At 42.3% G+C, this 12,416-nt stretch overlaps 1 protein-coding gene across 2 annotated transcripts in view; it reads left to right on the top strand.

The window, feature by feature from the left end:
* The first annotated feature begins 2,241 nt into the window (after positions 1 to 2,241).
* The window catches only part of HTR2A (5-hydroxytryptamine receptor 2A), a 66,833-nt gene continuing 56,658 nt past the window's right edge, over positions 2,242 to 12,416 (top strand). Inside the window, exons 1-2 of one of the 2 annotated variants that reach the window (XM_055359806.2) lie at positions 2,242 to 3,684; positions 7,801 to 8,001. In XM_055359806.2, the coding sequence (XP_055215781.1) occupies positions 3,525 to 3,684; positions 7,801 to 8,001 (361 nt within the window). In that variant the 5' untranslated portion in view covers positions 2,242 to 3,524. Of the gene's footprint in view, positions 3,685 to 4,123; positions 4,865 to 7,800; positions 8,002 to 12,416 lie in introns of those variants that run through there. The other variant, XM_004054487.5, reaches the window with a different exon arrangement.

Genomic DNA, 12,416 nt, shown 5'->3' with positions numbered 1-12,416 from the left:
TAAGACATCCAACTCACCCAGAGATGTTATTCAAGGCATTAAAACACAGCTAAAGATGATAGGTCATAGGTTGAGCTCCCCAGGAAGCTGACTCTGTGACTGATGTGTGTGCAAGAGATTTGTGTGGGGCGAGCTCTCAGATCAACACCTGCTGGGGAGCAAGAGAAGCCAGACTGGACAAGGGGAGATATTTAACTTGGATTTGACACAGCGAAGGCCTCAGTGAATCCCATAGGAGCACTGGAACCAAAGTTCTTCAGCCATCAGGCAAGAGGGCCAGCCCTTTATATCCTCACAACGGACCGGTCTTTGCATGCTGGCTGCCACAGAGAAGGGGCATGACCACTGGCAAGCTGGCCTCCTTGGCTGAGGGGAGTGTTCACAGAAAGAGTGGAGAGCCAGCCACCAATCCTTCCAGCAGCAGGGAGCCCGAGTCTCAGCCCTGAAGCAGAAGCTGGGCGATGCATCACGGTGCACACTACAGCAGCCAACACACACTCGTCTCACCAAACTCACAAGGGGCATCTGCCCAGCAAGAAACTATTCCTACCTAATCTAACCCTCATGCTATTAACCGAGAAGCTCTGTTTAAGAATCAGGAGCCTAGATTGTGCCCCTACTGCTTTGTCCATAACAAGTATTCATAAAATTGCAATAAAAACTACAAATAATCTTAGATGGTAGCCAAAAAAATATTTCCCAGTGTAAACCACATAATAAGAAACACTGATTCGTTTTGGCATGACTAGAAGCCTAGCTGTTCTTCATGAGAAATAATGGACTGAGATCATCAGAATTCTTTAAGAGCTATAACAAGAACATCTATAAAATTTAACCTCAGAAAACTTTTGAATAACTTCCTAACACTGGAGTACTTTTTATATTACATTTCCCTCTGCTATCTTTAATAAAATTAAATTGGTGTCCCAATAAACAAAGTAACAAGAAAAAATGAGAGGTTCTAGGTTTCTCCCTGGTTCTCCTTTTTAATAATCAACTCATCTTAATTTATGCTAATAACAATTCAGTCAGAACACATCTGTTGAGGACCTTCCATTATGAGATACCATGCTTAGATACCACATGTGAGGTTTATGAATTGCATCTGGGTGGATAATAGTATAATATAGATGTAATATAGATTACATCTATATTAAGGATATGGAAATGAAGTTCAACACCTAATAGAGAAGACAGACATTTACATAGATGTCATGCATTCATTCAACAAACATACTTAAGCACTATGCGCCCAGCTGTTAACAAGATAGACACAGTTCCTGCCTTTATGAGGCTTACATGAGACATGATTTGTTAAAAATAGAAGGCTGCAGAAGGTGCTATAGTCTTTGCCTCCACTGGGAAGAAGGGCTACAGAAAGCTTAGGAACAGTAAACTTAGTAAGAATAATAGCAACTAACCTTTATTGAGTGCTTAAAATGTGCCAGGCAAATATGTAAATTTACTTGGCTTTCACATCAATCCTGAGGTCTTTTTATTATTAATGTTCCCTACTTGCAGATGAGGAGACTAAAACACAGAGATTAGTTAGCTTAATCACGCGTATGCAGGTGGTGAGTGGTAGGCCTGGGATCCAGAGCTGCTCTGGAACTGAGCAGGAATTTGCCAGATGGACACACACACAAAAGGAGTGGTAAGAGCACTCTGGGCACAGGGAAGTACAAGTACAGAGACATAAAAATGGTCAGAAACATGTAAGTTCAGTCTGCATACAGGCTGACTGGGAGAGTAACCAGAGTCCAGGCCTGCAAAGTGGGGCAAGCAGGGTACAGGTAGATGAAGAAAAGTGTCATGTGCCCCACAAGGAAGGGACTGCAGGAGTGTAGGCATGGGAATGATGCCAATTCTGTCATTAATATCAGTAAGAATATCAATAAGAATGAAAGTGGCTGACATTACTTGAGAACCTCCTATAAGCCAGACATGGGCCAAATACTTACACACATTATCTCAGTTTAGCTTCGCTACAATCTTATGAGGAAGGTATTATCCCATTTTACAAGTGAGAAGACTGAGCTTTAAAGGGAGCAACTAGATGAGGCGAGGTTCTACTGTTTATGAGTGATAGAGCTAGGATCCAAAACCAAGGAACTCTAAGGTCTGTGTTCTCCGCTGCCTGCTCGCCAGCGTGCATATTTGACGTGGAGGGGTAGGAGGGTGGCAGGCAGGGCAGTGAGGGGGGCACTAAGGCACCCACCCAGGAAATAGGTGGCTAGATCTCGACCACAGGGTGCGAGCTGCAGGCTGCAGGAGAGGACATGTGAGAAATACGCATACAGAGGTAGCACCAGAGACGAAGTGGGATCTGGCAGCGAGAATGAAGGAAGAGTCGCGGATAACAGCAGCTGTCTGAAGAGGTGGTGATTCCATCATGCAAGCCAATGGGTAGGAACAAGCACTGAGAGCCGGGCAGGGGGATGCGGAGTGAGGGAAGATGCTGAGGTCAAGGTCTCCCAGGCTACCATGGAAGGAGCCAATGGGCAGCTGGAGATTTAGGTCTGGAACTGAGAGAAATAATCAGCTATGAAGGTACAGACTTGGCCACAAACATATTGAAGGCATGAGAGTGGTTGAATTTGTCTAGGGAGAATGTGAAGAACAGAAGGAGATAGAACTGTAGCAAAACCCAACTATTGAGGAAAATATTTTCATGCCTGCAAAAAGAGAGAGATCGAACTGCCTCCTTTAGAAACCTACTTGGGAAAGGGCTTTCTTTACAAGTAAGGCAAGTGGTCATTACTGGTGGGGGAAAAAAATTGGTACTGCGAAACCAACTTATTTCCTACCACACGTGAGGTTTTGAATAATATCTGGGTGGCATATTTCTGCTGAAGAAAATAAGCCAGTTCAATGGTGTATCTATTAAATAAAAATAGTGCTAATAGTTTATCAGAGTTATCACCACAGATGTGCCTAGCCACCCTGAGCCTATGTGGCCAACGTCAGTAATTCCACTCTGGACACAAACACTGTTGGCTTTGGATGGAAGTGCTGGACACTCACAGCACTCCGAGGACATACTGTTTTCTAGCCTTATTTATGTTGTCTCTTCACCCTTCAGCCTAAAAAATTACCACAGTACCACTTACCTACCTTAATGGGAATCTGCACAAAAGGCCATTTCTCCAGTTTCTCTCAAAAGCAAAGGAAAACTTCCCAATATTAATATGTAGCAAAAAGACGGAGAAGAAAAAGCCTATTTGGTCCGCCCTCCTGGCTGTTGCTACCTTGCAGCTTATGACATACACATAGAGGGAGGTCTGATGAAATGAACGAGGCAGTCAGAGAGCTACTCCATTCCCGTGGAAACCAGGAGTCCCTTGGTGCAGACAGCTCTTCCTACTTTCCCATGCAGTTCTTTTGTGCGACTTTGAGGGGCTCGTGAATGATTTCTAAATGTGTGCCTGCTGAGGCGAGCCGCACAGGGAGGGAGGAACCCAGCCGAGCCGTGCCAGAGGAAGCCAACAGGATCCTAGCAGTGCGGGAGCTGGCTCAGCTCTTGCATGCAGTTTTTGAAGTCAGCAAAACAGAAACCAAATTACTATCATATTATGCTGGTGGAAGATCAAGAAGAGGGGACTCTACACCAGTTTAATTACTGTGAGAGATGCAGCGAGTCACAGAATAACAAATGTATCTCATGTGTGGACCCTGAAGACAAATGTAAGTTCTCATGCCGCTATATTTTATTGCTGTGTAATTTTCTTTCCGGTTTGAAATCATGCTTGGCCAACATGTAATCATTTCAATGAGAATTTCTAGGGAGGAAAGTTGTCTGCTAATCTTTACTTAAGACTTTTTTGTTTTCCTTTTATTAGCTAAGCAACATTATAGGAGCTGAAATTCCTGACAGCAGCTGTGGCAATTCAGCCTAAGAATGGCTGAGAACTGTAACCCAAAGTACATCCAATTACTATGGGATTAACACTGGATGTATTTTTAATGGACTTTCTTAATGTAGAATGTGTACATCCCCACTGTTTCTGATTGCATGCTATTTTAATAATACTGTTGCTAAACTAGTACCATTGGCATAACCAACAAAATGAGATATAGTTAAACAAGAGTCCCAGTAGTTATAAAACTTTTCTTCTTTGTCCAGGACATTTATCTTCCCAAATGCTCAAAAAAAAACCCTGCAACCTCTATGCTAAAAGTTCATTCTGCTTTTTTGTCCTCGCTTTGGTGAGAAAATAATAAAACCAAACAGTGGACTCTCCTAAAACTGTGAATGAAGAAAACTTACAGCCACCACAGTTCAGTTCTTTAACTATCATTGTAATAATGGAAGACAAAAATCCAGCCCCGGGAGACCAGCATGTACACCAGCCTCAGTGTTACAGAGTGTGGGTACATCAAGGTGAATGGTGAGCAGAAGCTATAACCTGTTAGTCCTTCCACACCTCATCTGCTACAAGTTCTGGCTTAGACATGGATATTCTTTGTGAAGAAAATACTTCTTTGAGCTCAACTACGAACTCCCTAATGCAATTAAATGATGACACCAGGCTCTACAGTAATGACTTTAACTCCGGAGAAGCTAACACTTCTGATGCATTTAACTGGACAGTCGACTCTGAAAATCGAACCAACCTTTCCTGTGAAGGGTGCCTCTCACCATCGTGTCTCTCCTTACTTCATCTCCAGGAAAAAAACTGGTCTGCTTTACTGACAGCCGTAGTGATTATTCTAACTATTGCTGGAAACATACTCGTCATCATGGCAGTGTCCCTAGAGAAAAAGCTGCAGAATGCCACCAACTATTTCCTGATGTCACTTGCCATAGCTGATATGCTGCTGGGTTTCCTTGTCATGCCCGTGTCCATGTTAACCATCCTGTATGGTGAGTGGCATTAGTTTCCCAGCTATATTCGCACTGGTAATAAAGAGCATGTGCATGCCATCAGCAGATGAGATGGGGCTCAGGGGGCAAACAAACTATAAATAGAAGGCTTTGTTTATAGACTAGAGCCTACTATGTTACTTATATTTTACTCTTAAAATGGGATTTCACATAAAAATCAGACAGTCTATGACCTGTGATCACTGGAGAGTTTTGTGCTTCAAAACGCGTACATCCTGTGTAAAAATGATCATTGGAGAGTTTTGTGCTTTAAAACATGTACATTTAATGTAGAAATGTTTATAAATTACCCCATACAGTCATGAACCAATAAATTACCCCATACAGTCATGAACCAATAACTTACCCATCATTCTGAATCTACTTGATTTTTGCTTCTTTATATTCCCAACCAATATTCTAGCCTTCAGGACAGAACAGTTTTAATCTCTGTCACACAGTTTTCAGCACTTTTAATGGAGTGATAAAGCCTTCCCAATTACTTTGGAACATTTGCAGAGAGAACATTAGTGGTGCAATAGGTTTTATGTTAAAATATGCAGTATCTCCATTAGAATAAATGAATTACTCCAGTTTTAATTGTTCCCTGCCCAGAGAAGCTAATTTGGAAATGTGCCTTTGAATTATATCCTCAACTCTTTGAAAATGCATATGCATAAACTCCTCCAGTCTGGTTTGGAGGAGGGTGGGAAACAAATGGGAAGGGATTAATCTTGCTTTCTTCTCAACAGAGTTTGAAACAGCCAGACCTCTCAGCAAGGGACCAGAATGTGATATTCTTTCCAAATTATGAGTAATACAGCCAGATACCTCCTTAAAGGAGAGACTATTGTGACTGCTGACACAGGCACAAGCAGCAGTCACTCAGAGCTTAGAGACAGGTTATGATAGCTATCTTTAAAGGGAAATTTTCTGGTCAAGTCTTAGGGGCTAAGATTAAAAAACATCAACCCAGCCCTAGAGAACGTGAAAGAGGAAGGCGGTACGCAAGGGCGAGCAGGCGCCAGTTTGCACAAAGCTAGTAACGCTCATTCCAAGTCCAGCCTTCACTTGACCATTTAAATGCCACACCGGAATGATTTCATTTAATTTGCCTGCCCTTTCCGCGGCATCCCGGGGAAGATTCTCGCTTCCCAAACCCCCTCCCCTAGGGGGCAAACTCCAGTAGGGGTAGGAGGAGTGACAGAGCGGGACTCAAAACAGAGGCTGGAGGGTGGGGTGACCCCCGGCGTCACCCGCTTGGGGAGCAACGGCGCCCCCTGGCGGCCGCCGCTCTGAGCACAGCCCGTTCCCTCCGGAGCCCCGCCCCTCCCTGGGCTGCTCCTCCCGCCTCCCCCAGCCCACGGGGCGTGGGGCATGGGGCTTCTCCCACAAGGAAATGCCCCCTCCTTCTCCCGCATCGGAAACACGGACTGAGGCCTGGGCCGCCTCCTTGCGGAGAAACCCCTCCGAGGGCCAACATCTGTTCCGAACAGACAGAGCGTGGCTTCCCCCATAAGGCGCTGCAAAGGAAAAGGCTTTCCTTTCGGCTCAAGCTCTTTGCAAATAATACAAGTGAATGGCTGTAAATTAGGCTTGTACCTACGCTCTTTACTTGTCTAAATATCTCTTGTGGCATTTTGGTAGAGAGTGTACGTTTGCGTTGGAGTTTGTTCGGCTTTGTGGGTCTGTAATAAGAAAAGTGGACTTTAAAATTTTCCTTCTTACATGCAGGCAGATCTAACTCCGCTGCTTATACTGTGATCAAAACTAATTAAGGTTTACATAACCGCTTGATCCCCCTCCAAAACACAAAACCAGGACACTTTGTTTATGTCCATAAAGCACACTCTAACCTTCCTCATATAGCAGGTGACCTGCAGTGTCTCTTACATTGGAATTGTCTGGGGAGCTTGGAAAAAGCTTTGCAAACGCTTCGACATTTGATGTCCACCTCAGCCCACCCTCCAAAGATGATTTAATTGGACTGGGTTTGGCATGGGCATCAGGACCTTCTCTAAAGCTCTCCAGCTGATACTGATGTGCAGCCAGGGGTGAGAGCCACTACCCTAAAGCAGCTATTCACAAAGCGTGGTCCCTGGACCAGCAGCATCAGCATCACCCGGGAGCTTGCTAATTCAGATGCAAATTCTACAGCCTGCTCCCTACTAACTGCATCAGAACCTCTGGAGGGAGGTCCAGCAGTGTGTGTTTTAAGAGGTGTAGCAAAGTCTGATGCTCACTAAAGTTTGAGAAATGCCTCCCTAAAACAAAGCTCAGAGCAAGGACACCTTCCTTTATTTTTCTTCACCCTTGTCTTCAGCTCTCCCTACACATACCCCAAATTTGAGTTTGGCACCCAAAGCATTATTAGATCATTATTTTTCATTTTTACAAACAGACGTATTCACAATCTGAATTTTTAGTCATTTAGTCATTTGCACTAATGCAATTTATTGCCATCACTGTATGGGACTGGATGGTTATAATAATGACTAAGAGGTGAGACTAACCTTAGGGAAATACAATCCAGAGAAATATGTGACTAAATCCTGACAGTACAGTGTGAGAGGTGCTCCAGAAGAGGAGCCAAAACACAAATTTTGACATAAGCCATTAACAAAAGAAATGTTTTGCCAGGTGTAAGGGGGAAGAAAGAGAACCCCCAAATAGAGACCATCCGAGCTTACCGTGCCACACTCACATAACTCCAGACACTAGAAATTTTCAAACCCTGCATTCATCAGCCAGTGCTAGCTTATCATAGTTAATTAAGTACAGTTGCCAGTGAGCTTTTTTCAAATACTAAAAATATATTGTGTTGCCCTTTGCCACCACCTGTGCCTGTCCCAGAGCTGGAAATTGTCATAGGATAGGGATCCACGTGCTCCAGGAGGCACAGGGTTGCTCACTGACACCAACCTTCTGCCTCATAGGGTACCGGTGGCCTCTGCCGAGCAAGCTTTGCGCAGTCTGGATTTACCTGGACGTGCTCTTCTCCACGGCCTCCATCATGCACCTCTGCGCCATCTCGCTGGACCGCTACGTCGCCATCCAGAATCCCATCCACCACAGCCGCTTCAACTCCAGAACTAAGGCATTTCTGAAAATCATTGCTGTTTGGACCATATCAGTAGGTAAGTGGGAACATATTTCAGAGTCTCATTTGAAATGACAGTTCGTGCTTTCTGAAAAGACTTGTTCCATTTTGTTGTACTGAAACCTGACATCCTCAATCTACTGTTTTGGGTGGTGCAAGATATGTTACAACATCATAATTATCAGATTCGCTTCAGGAAAGAAAAATCTGTTTATGTCACTGGCTGACAACATGAATTTGTATTGCTTTGCACAGGCAAAACTATAAACAGTAGAGCCAAAAAGCCAGAAATAACTGTGCTGTTTTCCCTATTTCTTACTTTCAAGTCCACGACTCTAATTCTTGGGTTTCCCAAAGACCTCAACTTTTATAATCACTGGACTTATGGTCAACGTAAGGATGCAGACCACTTTGCTAGAGAACATAAAGCCTCTGGGCTCTAGAGAAAGGTACCATGTGCTGTAGCTTGGAGGGAAAAGGTGGGCCAGAGGAAAGTGCCAGGATTTGCTTTGGGGCAAGGCTGCTTTTCAGTCTGACCCAGTGTCCCTATTGACCTTCCTCCTTTTATGATACCACACACCAAAGGATTTCAACTTGTTTCTGTTAGGTTGATTACATACATTCATCTCTCGCCAGTATTGATCTTCTGTCACACACCTAATAGTCAGAAAAGCCCAGGTAATGGAAGCTAAGGGGGCGGGTCTCAGGCAGTGAAGTGAATTGTACCTGTCAACCTCAGCAGCTTGGTTGGTAACCAAAGATTCTCTGACATTCATTTTAAAATCCAAAAGCTTAGCAGGCAGGAGTGTCGCACCTGCTTATGGCCACGCCAGTGCCAGCATCTGCTAATATGAGAGACTATGAGATCCCACCGCTTGAAATCAAGGGCTTGAGTGAGCTTATCCACAGCATTGGAATAATAGTACCAATAATAAGAGCCAACACAATAATACTATATCTTGTGTATTTTAGTTCCCATTGTTTTCTTTGCTGCTAGCAATGGGAACTATTATGAAATTTGAAGAGTAAGTAGCTCCATCTTATAGATGAGGAAAAACTGGGATTCAAAAAGCAAAATGAGCTGTGCAATGCCCCACAGCCAGTAAGTAGCACAACGAGGATTTTGTTGAATTCTGATGGGAACATCTGATGGAAACACTAACAAATCACACTTGTGTCACTTTCAAATGTTTAAAAAGTCTTACCTACTTCCTATTTTAAATTTCCCATTACAGTTTGAGATAGAAGATTCTATGGTGCTTATTTGATAAATGAGGAAACCAGAGTACAGAGGTATTGTGTCTTACTGGATCATGTCTCCAACTTGCAGCAGGACTAGGACTCTAAACTTCCAGCACCATGCCCTGTTCTTTCTGTACCTTCCTTAGGAAACAGTTTTTGCTCCTAGAAAATGCTTGTAGTTTCTGGGACTGTGCAAGTTGGACTCATTCTACTAAGAGCAAGAAAGTGAAGGGCCAGTAACCACTCAATCCCAATTACACATAAAATGCCCCTGGGAACATTCTGATTTAATTGCCTAGGGTGAGGCCAGGTGATTCTAAGGGGCAGTCAGAGTTGAAGACCACTGAGACAGGTTTTCAGGGTGGTCAGCGTGATAAGTAGGAGAATCAAGATTAATGCAAAGGGAGCAAATGAAGCTATTTATTTTTACCCTGATACACTGTCCATAGTCTTACCCCAATATACTGTGCCATTGGTGAGACAAATGCTGGGAAGGTCAACCATCTTTTCCTCAGCCACACTGACTCCCCCATCTCATTCAAGCTTCATGATAACACCAGTAGTAAGGTAACAGTTTCTGAGCACTGAGTACAGACCCAGTAGTATACAAAGCCCCTTAAAGAGAATCAGCTTCAGAGAACTCAGTTGCACAGGATGATATCACTTATAATCAGGAGTCAATATGGGTCAATCTGAGTCCAAAGCCCATGCTCTTTCCACTGCACAAAAGATAGCCAGAAAGAGCCAGAGGCAGACTATCACCACAGGAGGCAGGCAGGCTGGAACGATTGTGGTGGTGCCAGGCAGGGATCATTCATCCATCCACTTGGCCAGTCTTTTTGAGATGGAGTTTCACTCCTGTTGCCCAGGCTGGAGTGCAATGGCGCTATCTTGGCTCACCTCAATCTCCGCCTCCCGCGTTCAAGCTATTCTCCTGCCTCAGCCTCCTGAGTAGCTGGGATTACAGGCATGTGCCACCACGCCCAGCTAATTTTGCATTTTTAGTAGAGACAAGGTTTCTCCATGTTGGTCAGGCTAGTCTTGAACTCCCGACCTCAGGTGACCCCCTACCTTGGCCTCCCAAAGTGCTGGGATTACAGGCATGAGCCACTGCACCCACATTTGACCAGTCTTGTAATGTGCATCTACTATGTGCTTGGCACTGTATAGACCGAGATGAAAAAGATATGCATTCAAAGATCTCTCACAGTAAGGTAGGAGAAGACAAGGAAACAAAAGAATAAAAAAAAGTTACATAGAATCTATACTAGAAGTCTGAGGTGTGTGCCCTGAGGAGCGGTCAAGTGGAAAATGTAAAAAGGAAAAAGGCAGATCTAATGAAGGACCTACAGAGACTCAGCACAAATATTCTCTCGAGTTTTCTTCTAGTGTTTCTGTTTTGATTATTTTGGTTTTTTGTTTGCTTTGTGTGTGGTTTCTTTTAATTTAGATCCTTAGTCTAGCTGGAATTTTAAAATATGATCTAACTTGTTTGCTTCTACTAGTGACTAAAGCTTTTTTTAGACTCAATTGATATTTTCTCTTCAAGCTATTGATATGTTCACTCTCTTGGTAAATTTCTAAATATAATACTGTCTTACATTCCTGGAATATTGAGTTTGGATGACAAAGTTGGTTGGTTTATGATTCTTACAAGTTTTCTTTTTCTAGCTTTATTAAATGATAGAGAAGTTTCCACTTTCCCTAAGTCTTGAAGTCTTCAAGTAGAAATTACATGTTTTAGAGATGTTATGTAGAACTTGGTTCCAAATCTCTTCATCCTGGCTCCTTTTTAAATAGTATTTTAAGTTACATTTCTAACTTCTATAGTTATTGCATTTACATTTTCTATACCTTCATGGGTTATTAGCTGCATACAAATTTTAACTTTTACATTGATTCTTTTATCATTAAATGTCCCACTTTGTATCTAGTGATGCTTCTTGACTTAAAATCTATTTGATCTTAGTATAGCTATGTTAATTTTCTTTTGATTATCATTTTTGGATATATCTTATTTCATCCTGTTACTTTCAAACCTTTTGTGACTTTAAAGTGTTAGCCTGTAAGCAGCATATAAAGTTTTGTTTTTAACCCCATCTTTGTCTTTTAGTTGGAGTATTTAGTCCTTTTACATATGATGTTAACTCATATTTGGGTTTAAATCTGTTATCTTATTTGCTATTTTCCTATTTGTTCTATATTCTAGTTTATTTTCATTCTTACCTTCTTTTGGACTAATCAAGAATTGTCAATTCATCATTCCCCTTTATGAGCTTGTTATCCATTGTTTTAAATTACTTCAATGATTACAACATTCCTTATTGACCTTAGAGTCTAAAACAAATTATTACTTGTAACACTTCTCGGATAGTGCAAAAACTTTGGAACCTTTTAGCTCCATCTATCCCTGTTGTCTTTTGGGTTTTTCCCTATTTACTAAATGTCTTTTTTAAACCCATAAGACATCATTATAGCCATTCTGTTCACTATTTCTCACATATTAACCCCTGTTGCTGTTTATTGCTTTCTTCATTTTCATGATTTTGCCTGGGTTCCTCATTCCTGAAGAATTTCCTCTAGAATATCATGTCGTTTGTTCTGTTTTTCTTATCCTAAGCATCTTTATTTTGCTTTCATTTCAAACACATTTTTGCTCAGTATAGAATTCTAGGTTGACAGTCATCTTTTTTTTTTCAGCACTTCATAGGCAGCAAATCCAACATTCCAGGCTTATATTTTTTGTTTGTAAGAACCCAGCTGTCAGTCTTATTTTTATTCCTTCAGAAACATCACCTTGTGCCACGCCCTGCTGCTTCAGAATGTTTTGTCTCTATTTTAGCAACTTTACCATGATGTACTTAGTTGTGAATTAGTTTCTGTTTTTATCCTGCATGGTGTATGTACTGATTCTTAAACTTGTGACTTCGGCCACTTTGACAAAACTCTTGGTCATCATCTTTTCAAATATTGCTTCTGCCCCATTCTCTCTCTTCCTCATGTCTGGGACTCCAATCTCATGTATGCTAAACCTTTTACCCAAGTTCTTTATAACTCAAGCACTTCTACATTTTTTTTTTTTTTGCTTTGTTCTTCAACTTTTAAGTTCAGGGGTACATGTGCAGGATGTGCAGGTTTGTTACATGGGTAAACGTGTGCCATGGTGGTTTGCTGCACAGATCATCCCATTACCCAGGTATTAAGCCCAGC

The sequence above is a fragment of the Gorilla gorilla genome, chromosome 14, assembly GCF_029281585.2.
Source record: "Gorilla gorilla gorilla isolate KB3781 chromosome 14, NHGRI_mGorGor1-v2.1_pri, whole genome shotgun sequence".
In the NCBI taxonomy this organism is placed as follows: domain Eukaryota; kingdom Metazoa; phylum Chordata; class Mammalia; order Primates; family Hominidae; genus Gorilla; species Gorilla gorilla.
Note: the sequence above shows the minus strand (reverse complement) of the source record. Positions and strands in the feature narration are given on the sequence as shown.